Source organism: Topomyia yanbarensis, chromosome 2 (assembly GCF_030247195.1).
Source record: "Topomyia yanbarensis strain Yona2022 chromosome 2, ASM3024719v1, whole genome shotgun sequence".
Lineage (NCBI taxonomy): Eukaryota > Metazoa > Arthropoda > Insecta > Diptera > Culicidae > Topomyia > Topomyia yanbarensis.
Genome location: NC_080671.1, coordinates 84495887 through 84508223, shown reverse-complemented (window position 1 = coordinate 84508223; position 12337 = coordinate 84495887). Strand labels below are relative to the sequence as shown.

General features: G+C 35.3%; 1 protein-coding gene across 5 annotated transcripts in view; it reads left to right on the top strand.

Annotated features, from left to right (window-relative positions):
- Positions 1 to 12337, top strand: part of LOC131678691 (protein spire) — a 563546-nt gene that overhangs the window by 433434 nt on the left and 117775 nt on the right. For 4 of the 5 annotated variants that reach the window (XM_058958940.1, XM_058958941.1, XM_058958939.1 and 1 more), the window contains one exon: positions 1856 to 1915. The exons of the other annotated variant lie outside the window; for it this stretch is intronic. In XM_058958940.1, coding sequence (XP_058814923.1) covers positions 1856 to 1915 — 60 coding nt within the window. The remainder of the gene's footprint in view (positions 1 to 1855; positions 1916 to 12337) is intronic. 5 annotated transcript variants of the gene reach the window in all.

Genomic DNA, 12337 nt, shown 5'->3' with positions numbered 1-12337 from the left:
TAGCCGTCGATTGTTGCCGCTCATCGTGTTTTGGCAAGTTCTGTACCTTGTATGTATGTAGTCCAGCTCTCTTCTTTGCATTCTGGACGTAGCTCTGCGACATGCCGATCTTTTTAGCCAAATCACGGCTTGAGACGTTGGGATTTGCTTTAATCATCCGCTTCACCTTTTCCTCCGACTTTTTGTTCTCCGGTCCCGGTTTTCTTCTAGCTCCTTTGCCGTGGTCCAACGTCAACCGCTCCTGGAACCGCTTCAACACTCTGGAGACGGTTGAATGGTGAATGTTCAACATTTTTCCCAACTGCCGGTGCGACGGGTCAGGAAATTCCAGGTGTTTGGAAAGAATTTGTTCTCTCGACTCGCGTTGGTTCACCTCTATTTTCGTTGAATCGAAAAACACGACTTCGAGTTTGACAGCATGTAAACAATACACATCAATGAGAAAGTGTGCAAAATTTGGTTGATTTTTACCCAATGGTAAAAAAGTTATGCCCTGTTGAATGTGTCGCAATAATTTCGTGTTCGCCCTTTAATTGTCCCATGTTACTTTTTGATTCTTTTTAAGTATATTTTCAGAAAACACATCCAAATAATACAGTTTGTTCGAAGACTCCGTGAAAAAATACGGTTTGTTTGACCCATTGTTGAAATTCTACGCATAATTCTCCCTCTAACAAAAAGCCCGATAAAGTATACAACAAAAAAGATTTACGTAGTGTTGAGTTAAGGAATACATTAGGCCAGATATCGGGCATTAAAAAAATTGGTAAGAAATTAAAGGTTAATTAAAAAAATCAGATTTACATCTCTCAAAATCTCCCGAGTAACATGAAAACTCTTGTAATACACTTTTGCAAAGAAAATGAGTAATGAACATCGTTTGCATAGATCGTGATGGGACTGATATGAGTAGAATTTTTCGTTTTCTATACTATTTCTCGGCATAACAGTCCCACCTAACATTTTTCAAAAAAAAACTAACGTTAATTGGTCTTTATAATGAAAAACTGGAAACAATTGCTTTTAACGTAATACTATACAATAAAACTTCATTTGTTGTACCCTTTCTCTCCAGATTGCTAATAAATTTTTCAATTTCAATCGCGATTTCCTCAGTTGCCAGATTTGCAACATGGTAGGAATGACAAGAATGGTTAATGTAATATAATAACGATTCTTAACTTGTATAACGGTATCCAGGCGGATCACAAATGAAGAAACACTGTTGCTCTACAACTCTACAAGCCGAAAAACGGTTGTTTACGCGCACAAACAAATGAAAAAAGACGCCAAGACCTCGGAGAGGCGGAGAGCACACAAGCATAACCTTAAAGACAAATTAGCAAGCTTTATAGCTGCAGCGACTGGAAAAAACGCTCTATCGCTCCGAAAGTCACTGTACGAATGATAGTTAAAATTTCGAAAACGCCCTTCGGAACCAAGCAATGTTTGTTCATTTGTCGACGTTTCGGTCTTTGGTTTTGACACTTTTCAAGGGAAATAAAAACCTGTTACTGTAAAAACTCTATCACCAAAGGTCGGAACGTAAGGTAATAAGCTATCCTCGTTCTACTTTAAAATACTGAGACAGCCATTATGAATATGTAATTTAAGGCTTATTTTCCTAACGAAAAACTACAAGTAAACGTAAGCCCGTGATTCACATCTGGATACCATCCGATGAAAACCTAATCGTCGCCTTCGCCCTGGTTACCGTCCATATATCAATTGGTTCAGGGATCCATCGTCCCATCATCTACTCCCTCTATTTGTAGCATGATTAACATCACTGATCAACGCCATCCATCATAAGCTCATCTCACACATTTCTTTTGTTTTCGTTTTGCATTTGTAGGTGTTGCTTCTATGATTTCGATTGTTTTCCCAGAACTACCGTGTCATCTCAACAATGTATGTAAGTACATGTGCCTCCTGTGTGTATGTGTATTGTCCGTTCCAGTTTTCGTAGTGTCTTGTCCTATTTGTTGCGCTGGGTTGTTTGAATAGTAAAACTCTGAATATCTGGGCGGCAATCTGTTTCCCGTCTCGTACATAGTCGTGGGAGAACAAAAAATCGCACTTGTCCTATATCTCACTGTGCTGAGGCGATATGTTTTTGCTAGACCACACACAACACACACACTTTAACATGCCTTACTGACCTTATTATGCAATTTATTACATAGTGCTCCATTGTCGACGCTGGTGTTCTGCTTTCTCCGCTGTTTGGCATAAATTTTCTCCAAATGGTTCGCATTGAGTGCATAACCTGAAACAACTTCGAACCGCCCTGCATTTTTTCCAATTAGGCGGCGGCACCGTCCGGGAGAGCTGTGTAGTAGTAGTAAAACAGTGGAGGATGAATTTTCACACTCGATTCGCCATCCGTGCACTGCTGCATCAATAGAGCAATGGAGAACAGTTGAAGTACGTTGATGTAGCACACATATTGGATAACCTCATCAAAGGCACAGAATCATCATCAACAATCGTTCAGGTTTGAAGAATCTCTTTTACAAAGCAAACCGTTGAAACTCTACGTTCGTGGTAGCATACCAGCGGAGTAGTTTTTCACGTTCCGACAGGTTATTTGGTGCGGATTTTTTCTCCATCCGGCAACTAACACGCGTGTTTACCGGAGCTGAGAGGCGGTTAGTACGTACCTGTCAGGAACTTCCTCGAATGCCTCTGGTGTATGCTACAAAAGTTGCAAAAAAGATTAATTAAAGTAGTTTCCCCCCCCCCCCCCCCCCCTCCTGCTGTGGAGAAGTAAAATCGTTGCTACCTAACTGAGCTTTTAGTGCACAACAATTATTGCTATCGATGGAACACTTGGTCGAAACTTGTTCGCTTATATCGAGGGGTACTACTTATTGCCAAGTCAAGTCATGTGGCATCAGGTCTTTGAAATCTTAGAGATGCTTTTTCTGATAATTTATTTCCTGGCACACAGCTCGTGATGTGATTATAACTTCGAATGAAATTCTGCTGTGAAGTAAATGCTCTTCGGAATATGATTGGACTGTGGGCTGAGATTATTTTCTTACAATTTCAATGTGTCTTTACCACTAGAAAACAAGCCATGTATTTCGGCGATTCTTAACAAATTCGTATCTCGTTTGGTTTAAACAATTTGATGAAAACATGTTGAAGATTGCTATTGCCAACCACCAAAACTTTCTGTTTCTGCCCATGTCAACGCAAAGCGAACGACAAAAACAGTTAATTTATATTATTTAAATATTATTTAAATTGTCTGGAGAACAAAAGAAACTGTTCCATTTACTTCTCGCTGTGGTGACCTGTCGAGATGAGTGAGTCGCAGTAGCAAGAGGTGATACTCGAACCAAATACGGTGGCTATTGACTTTCGGTCTTTTCGTATTAGACCAAGCATTCGTATCGTAAGAGATTTGCTAAAGATGAAAACGATGCTTATTATTATTATTATTAAATATGAACGAAAAAATCGAGGTTCCACTATCATAATTTGAACATGTTTCAATGTAATATTTCAGTCCAGTACATATATTTTTCTCTGATTTCAGCCATTCAAGTCGATCTGTCGGTATCAATCAATCCTAGTTCATCTCGATTACTGCACATGCTACTCGTTGTCTGCATGAAAGCGAAAAGATTTCTCGAAGAATTAAATCACTGTTGACATTGACTATCGCATGATCTTCAAGATTAAGTTGTAAGTGTGGTAAATTTTATGCAGTTTTCGATATTCAAATTTCTGGCATCTGATAATCTGATTTTTTTTCAATTGCTGCCATATTGTGAATTACGAACAAATTTACAATAAAACGTCATGTAATACCGACGAATATAAAAATACCTTATTCTCTATTTAGTGGTAGTACAATTAAACGGATTACTTGCTTATCAAACAGTCCACTACAACTTAAAAAAATGCCTCTTTGGTTATTTTATCGTGGATCAAAGGTAACGCTTCAACCCATTGCCGTCCCACAGAGACATGCGTCAGTCCTGGTAGTTGGCACAAAACCTCGCAAACAATTCCAAACATTACGAATGAACCGAGCCGGCATGAATTCCACAAAGAAAGAGCAGCGTCTCACAAGATTTCTTCGATTCTTTTTCTTACATGCTGGAAAATGCGATTTCAGCGTTTCTTTCTATTTCCTTATCTTGTTTAATACCTGCCCCCGTCAGCAACAACGCCGCATAGCCAAGTCTAGGTCAGTGGGTGTACAGACGAATTTCGCGCGGTTTTATGTTAGCGCAGTGATGTAAGACCCCATTTCCACCGGGTGCGTCTGCCTGTGATATCGTCTCGGCACAAATCCACTCTGGAACAGGCTTGGAAAAGAGCTTGGAATTCACGTCAGTCCCATGTTCAACAATTACATAATTGTTTTCGGAAGGAATGCACTGTACTGTTATTAGAAGAAACCATTGTCATTTGTGATGTAGCTAATAACCGCTACGGCTGGGCAGCATTTTCTCTTCAATCCACCCATCCTGATCTGGGAACATTTGAACTAGGAGAAAGCTTTTATACATATTACCGAACATAACCAGAAGGGTTCATCTCACTTTGGACACAGGCCAAGTTCAAGTTCCCATCGTCCATCGTGGCAACGAAATTGGTTCAATAACCTTACCTGGAGCCATTGTTATTGTTGTCTTTTTTTTTTACTTTGCTATTTCGGTTGGAGAATTTTTCCCTCTGCGTCTGACCGCGAGCGCGTTTATAATTTACTGTTTGACACACACCGAAAAGTGAACAAGCAGGACAGAAGAAGACGCAAAAAACCGTCACGCGATTTGTGCTACACCTCATGATCGAGCAACTTCACATACAACGCGTTCCGGCAGATCGCAAAACTTTTTAGTCAACTCATCGCTGGATTCGCCGATGATCGTAGCCAATATTGCAGGTCGGCTCCCGGAGTATAAAGAATACGGCTTAATTATCGGAAACCAGCACGGGGTTGTCTGGACATGGAAAAAATGTTGGGTCTATCTCTACGTAGGGAAGTATTTTGTCCGTTAGAAAATTGTTAGCTCGGCCTATGTGTGTGGTTGACGCTTGCTCAGGAAACTCGCCATGAGATAATAAATTGCCACAGGTTACTGGTTGGTGTCTTTCGGTATAAGATTGTTTTGCATTTTGCTAACATAAAAATTAAATAGCAAGCAAACAAATGTCTTATTTAAGGAACTCATTCAATTAAATGAGATGAATTCGTGGCCGTTTGCTGTCCGTTTGGCATGCAAAATTTGAAATATTTGCAACATATCGCCTGACTGTTTTCATAGGTTTTAAAATGCTAGAAGAAAAGGTTGCAGAGGGAAAGAATAAAGGAAAACAAAAGAATAAGGAGGAGAAGAAAGTTTCAGTTCAATATCAAATGGTCGGTGTTAAATCAGACCGGACTAAGTCGCTAAATCCTAAAAAATGAAATAATGATAGCACTGGTTAAAGAATTTCTTCAGCTACATTCTACTTTTGCCAGATTTGAAATATGTTATAATAAACAAAAATTATGGAAAAAAATAATTTCGAATTATAACGTGAAGGTGCTGCGACTCAAACTTTAAACACGTTTTTCTCGAAATCAATGCAATGTCACTTAGTTCAGTCTGACCGAACACCGACCAAATGATATGATGTTCCGTAATCGGATTCACAAAAATCACATGAATAATACTCAGCACGCTGAATAGTACCCATGTGATAATTGAGTTTGCAATGTCCAATCAGGGCCCTGACTAGAATACTGCAATTGTGCTTGGAAAAATGTAGAAAATTCTTTAACATTTTCGGACTCACATTGCGCAGAGATGTCTTTGTTTGGACTCAAGTTCGCAAGCTACACCAATTATTGGCATGTTCGAATACAGCCCAAGAGCGAATCTTGTACTTTATGCAACTTATCGACAGTGGTAGAATTGGGTCTGGACCAACAAAGTCAGTCGCAGCACAAGCTCTAGCTAATTTGCCCGGTCATTTGTTTCCAGTAATGCCGGAAAGACCGCGTTACCTCAAATTGAGTTCGACATGCGACTATTATTTTCGATCTCGAATCTGACGACCTAGTTGCTTTCAAAGCAGCCTGATTGGCAGAGCAAAAATAGATTCTATTACCGCAAGTTACCTGTTGAAGTACCGATTGTACGCCACACAGAATCGCGAAGATTTCTGCTTGGAATACTGTACAGGATCTACCAAGCGAATGAGGTTGATATGATCTCAATTCACGACAATAGACACCAGCACCAACAAAGAACCGTCAGTGTAACAAACTACGTATTCTTCAAATTATCGCTCTATCCGACCAGACAGCCATTCCTCGCGAGGAGGAATTCTCACATTGAAAGTTTTAAACTGGGGACAAGTATGTACTCATCCTTAAGGCGGTATGCACAAGAAAGTACTTCTTGATTCAGAAACACATATAGTGAATTGGAGTACCAAAGTGCCGCCATCAAGACCGACCTCTGAAGAAGATTTTGCGTTAATTGGATTATCATAAATTCTCCCCTGTGTTGTGGTACCACACAAGGTACTCATATGCCAGTATTGATCCGAAAATTGCACAGTGGTCCAAAATGCAAATTTTGCAGAAATTTTGAGATTTTACTAAAACCAAACAACTTAGTCTTATTAAATCATTGGAGAAGTTTTCGTAGTTTGCGAGCCCCATCTTTTTGTTAAAACAACAGTTAGGGTGCTTCTAATTTGATCAAAATAAAAAAAAAAACGACTTTTTAATCATTCTAGCTAGAGCCAAACGATCTTCAGCAAAGTTTTAGAACCAAAAATTTGGGAAAAGGTTGCTGAAGATATGTAAGCTCTGTCTGGAATACTATTTATTTTACAACAAAATTCAAATCGAAGGATAGGGTGAATCTTAGAAAAACTTTTGCGGTATTGATTTAAAACTGAAATAGTCTTCAGAAAACTTTCAGATTATGCTATATTTCACCCTAAGGAGGAAAATTTGGTAAAAACCAAAATTTCTCACTAGGGTGAAAATTTGTTGGTAAAACCAGTCTTTGTACTTGAGGGCACAAATCCTTATTTCATACTCAGTTGCGTTTCGGCTTCGCCTTATCAGAAACCGACACTAACTTTTTATCGGAATAGATTAGCGCCGGCTTGACGCAAATCCCTTAAAACTAAAACAAACTTTGTGTTTCAATCGAACGACTGATCAAACGTGATGTCCCGTTCGAGCAGAAGTTCTGTTTATGCCGATGAGACACAGTAAAGCCGAAACTTGTTTTGGCTTAGCGGGCCTATGCGAAAGCACTATGCTATATTTCACCCTAAGGAGGAAAATTTGGTAAAAACCAAAGTATGAAATTAGGATTTGTTTGTCTTGAAGGATTTGTTTGAAAATTTGGTAAAAACCAAAATTTCTCACTGAGTATGAAATAAGGATTTGTTTGTCTTCAAAAATTCTGAAAAATATGTAAAGGATAGGTTAGAAAAAAGTGAAAGGTTAAACATTTATGTTAAAAATTTGGTTTTTCATGAATTGACCCCTTGCAATACGTTTAAATGACTTTCACGGTGGACAATATAAAATTATAATTTCGTTTGCATGATAAAATATTGCGCTTTACAACACTTCTAATATTTTAAACAGTGGGTAGGGTTGTTTTATTTTTTTTTAAATCAGAAAATTAAATTTTTAAGGGTTCAAGATAGAGTTTCGCTGTCTTCCAGAAAATTGAAGAAAATAAAATTTTAAAAAACTTTATCGAAGACACTGGAACTTTATGTTGCGTACTTTTCATTTCACAAGAAAATTGTTTTCTTTATATAACTTTGGCAGTTTTGATTTTTCATTAAGGTCACTTTAGAAATACTTTCATATATTTTGAAGGAGAATAATTTGTCTTAATATACCGAACCTCTAGCTTCTCTCGTTAGAAAGTTAAATATACTTTTTACTAAAAATAAACTATTTATTGAGTAAATATTGCAAAATATAAAAATATGGTATTTGCCATTTTTTGGTGATCTATAGTACAAAGCCTGCTATTTCATATAGCAGCAACAGTATTTAATGTTAGGTGCCCTAATCGGAGATAATGCTATTTGAAAAAGTTATATTTTTTACATAAAAGTTCTCATAACTTTGAAACGAAAAGAGCTTAGTGGTTGTTGTTTAAAAAATAATCTTCAAGTTGTCCAAAGGGTACTTTAGTGTAAAATAAAAATTACAAAAGTTATAGAAATAAAACAGTGTTTTTTAAGAAACACCCTGGAATTCTCGTGCAATGGAAAGTATAAAAGTCTTCAGCAAATTTGTCTAAAATGTGTTGCTCTACAACTTCATCGAAGACAGTAAAGCTGTATGTCGAACCTTTAAAAAGTTCAATTTTAAATATTGTTTTAATTAGAACCATCCTAGCATCTGTTTAAACAAAAAGAAGGGCCTTGCAAAATACAAATACTTTACCAAATATATTACATTGTCAGGTCATTTAATTTTAGCAAAAAGTTAATATTCCTGCTAAATTCACGTTATGGACCACTGTGCATTGGCATTATGGAAAAATTTTAGGAAAAAGCAAACTTAATCCACCTAGCAGTGAGATGAGACATTTCTTACACATGCCACTGTTGGATCATTCATTAGTTTGCAGAACTCGTTCATTAGTTTGCAGTTTCTAGCCCTGCACGAATAAAACCTCGAATAAACTGAATAAAATATAGAAAATCAATAGAACGAACAAAATAAAAAAATGAAGCAAAAAAATAAAAACGAACAAAATGTTTTCAAATTCATTAAATGAGTACAATGAATAATATAAATCATATTAATAAAATACATAAATCATATTTGATTAGCTCAATAAATATTTAAAAATAGTTATAAAATTAAATGAACAAATTAAATTGACTCAAACTAATAAATTGAATGAAATGAATAAGTGGAATGACTGATTATGAAATGAATAAAATTAAAGAAATGAACAAAATGAATCAAATTAATCAAATTAATCAATTGAATCAAATGAATTAAATGAATCAAATGAATTTAATGAATCCAGCGAATACAATGAATGAAATGGATAAAATGAATAAAATGATTGGAATGAATGAAAAGGATAAAACTAATAAAAAATGAATTGAATAAAATGAATAAATAGAACAAACAAATCAAATAAACAAAACGAATAGAATTGATAAAATGAATAAAAGGAAAAAGAAAATGAATAGATTGAAATGAAAAAACTAAGCAGTGATGTTAAAAAGTTATAAAATAATAGAAAAACATAAATTGTGTCAAATAAATAATTTGGACGAAGTGAAGAAATCTGAAAAATTGATCAAATTATTAAAATGAAGAAACTGAAAATATTTATAAACTGGAAAATCCGAAAAGAATGCATAGAAGGAAAACAATGAATAAAATAAGTTAAATAAATGATATGAATAAAATGTACGAAAAAAATAAACTGATCAGAGTGAATCCAAAGAATGAACCGAATAAAATAGATTAAATGAATCCAAATGAACAAAATGAATAAAAGGAATGCTGAATGAAATAATTAATTAAAATGCCAAGATCACATACTTAAAATTAGTCAAATGTTCAAAATAAATAAAATAAACAAGACGAATAAAATCCGAATAAATAAATGAAATGAAGAAACTGAAAAAAATTACTATTTAGAATGAAATTAAAAATCGTTTTTGAATGAAGTAAATGAATAAACTGGATTGTGAGAACTATTGTATCAGAAAGTTATGCATTGTTTTTGAAAATCTCATCATCTGAAAAATGGCTAATTAGTATGCAATGAACTGATTTGTGAATGGGAAAGGTAGACATTTCAATGTTTTCATTTGCATTGACGTAAATAGTATGAAGCTATGCTATGTCGATAGCACAAAAGCCATTCAGTTGATTATAATGTAGTCCCTTTCCAGTCATCCTTATAGCTTGTATATTATTTCGTTCGGAATTTTCGTTCAGGAAATATGGATAAATTTTCAGGATAAGTATTTAATTTGTTGGAAATGCAAGCGGCCAATGAAAGTGTCACTTGACACAATACTGCTCTTGATGGATAGACATACTTGACATTACAAGTCTTAATTTTCTACGAATAAATATGTTGTAATTACAATGGTCATGAAAAGAGTACCTTCGGCTTCATTTGTTATTACACAGTAATGTGTATGGCAAAAATATAGTCAGATGAAACGTTTCCGTACACAGTACATCCAAGGCTTCTCTACTAATTGTGACAACCATTGAAACATCAATTGAATTGTCCTTAGTATAGAGCAAAAATGAACAACAATAAATTAGAAGAAACATTGTACTTGGATCCTCCATCGAGAGTGGAGTCTTTGGGAGACTTATTTTCCCGGAGCTCATTCGTGGATATTTTTAGACTTTGATCCATTATTCTTCATAATAGTTCATACCAATACAGTGAATATATATTGTCAATAATACATCACAAAAAAGATGTTCTTACTTTTCACATGGCATATTTGAGTTAAGTTAAGTTAAATATTTTTCTAGATAGCTATGAATTTCCTTAATTATAGTGTAGGTTGAAGCGCTGAATAGAACTGAATCAAATAAAAGTTGATGTAGTTTTCGATTTTTGGTCGCCTGCGTACCCATAGTTCAACGTTTCGGAAAGATACACCTTTCATCTTGATGGTGTGAACATTTCAAAACAGTTATAGTTTTCTCACAATACAAACATTTTTCAAATTTTCTCAGGACTACAAATATTTTATTTAACAAGTAGAATGTAATATTAAACATGTTTTCTTCTACACTAAAATGCAAAAAAAAACTATTTATAGAGTAACGGCAGACAATAAATAGTATTGTCTTCTCAAACCTCAAGAATTACATCGTACACGTGATTGGACATTAATAAATATTTCAGATTATCAGAAGATCTTATCACACAACTTAGAAATGGATAGAAAAACAGCAAGACAGTTGTGAGTCGTGACAGTTACCACGAACACGAAGGAAGAGAGACAGGGCAGAGAGAGAAGAGAGAGAGAAAGGGATAGAGAGAGAGGGAGAGAAGAGAGAGAGAGTAAGTGAAAGTGAGAAAGGGGCGGTGTGTGAGAAATGGCAAATGATGTTTAGTGCCGTGACCTTATACTTATAGGTATATTATGCGATATATTTATTTCTTTACCCCCGTTTTGTAAATAGCGTAACAAGTAATTTTTGCGCCATGACCTGTGTAACTTAAATCTTGCGAAAGAAGCCAAATTTTCGGTAGAATTTTGGGATTCAAAAATACAGTTGCTCTCGGTGATGAGAAATCTTTTATCTCACTCCTAGGTTGATTACTTGGTGATCTATGAATTAATATAACCTCCAACATCTACCTTACGGTTGAACGCAACACCTTATTAAAGGGATAAATTAAATACATAAACTCTAGAAAAAATTTCACTATGAGGTCAACTTACACATTATTTTGTCTTTGAAGAAAACTTGCATGTTAATTTTTGAGAAATAATTTATATATTATTGAGGTAATTCACAAAACGTTTTAAGAAACGAATTCCTTGAATCACGTAGATGCGTTTCCATGCTTCGATATTCAAAACCGGTTTAGTTTAGCCCCTGAAACACCAGTAAATCAATACTCTGTATGTAACGGTCTCATTTTTAGATAGTGAAAATTGATAAGCGGGGAATAAAAATACAAAATGTTTAATATCTCCGCCGCTCGTGAACGGATTTTGACAATCTATACCTTGTTAGAAAAGTATTTTCATAAGCTTTCGACATCTATCTAGTTTGCGCGACGTGGTATGCTTGTTTGAAAGCTATTTGCTTAAAACGCATTTTGTTTTGACAAAATCACCCATATCTCGAAAAGTAAACAACATATCGAAAAACAAAAATAATAGTGTCAAATGGTCACGTTAGGCCTTTCATTTGAAACTAGTTTCATTAAGATCGGTTCAGCCATTGCTGAGATAATTACATGACATTTTGTACATACATACATACACACACATACAGACATTGTCTCAATTTGTCGAGCTGAGTCAATTGGTATATGAAACTCGGCCCTCCAGAGCCTCGGAAAAAGTTTTCAAAGTTTGAGCGAATCCTATACATTTCTTTTGTCAGAAATATAAAAATACATAAAAGGCTAGAACTTTCGAACCAGCCATAGAAAATTACAGCTTATATATTTTTTAAGGGAGCAATCTTAGTATTTGAATAAGAATACACCCGTTTCTTGAAAAAATACGAAGTTGGGGTTTTGGGGTATTTTGTTCCTAAAATCCCCTATTTGTAATAACATTTCTGCTATATGCTGCAATTCATACATTTTTCGCAGTT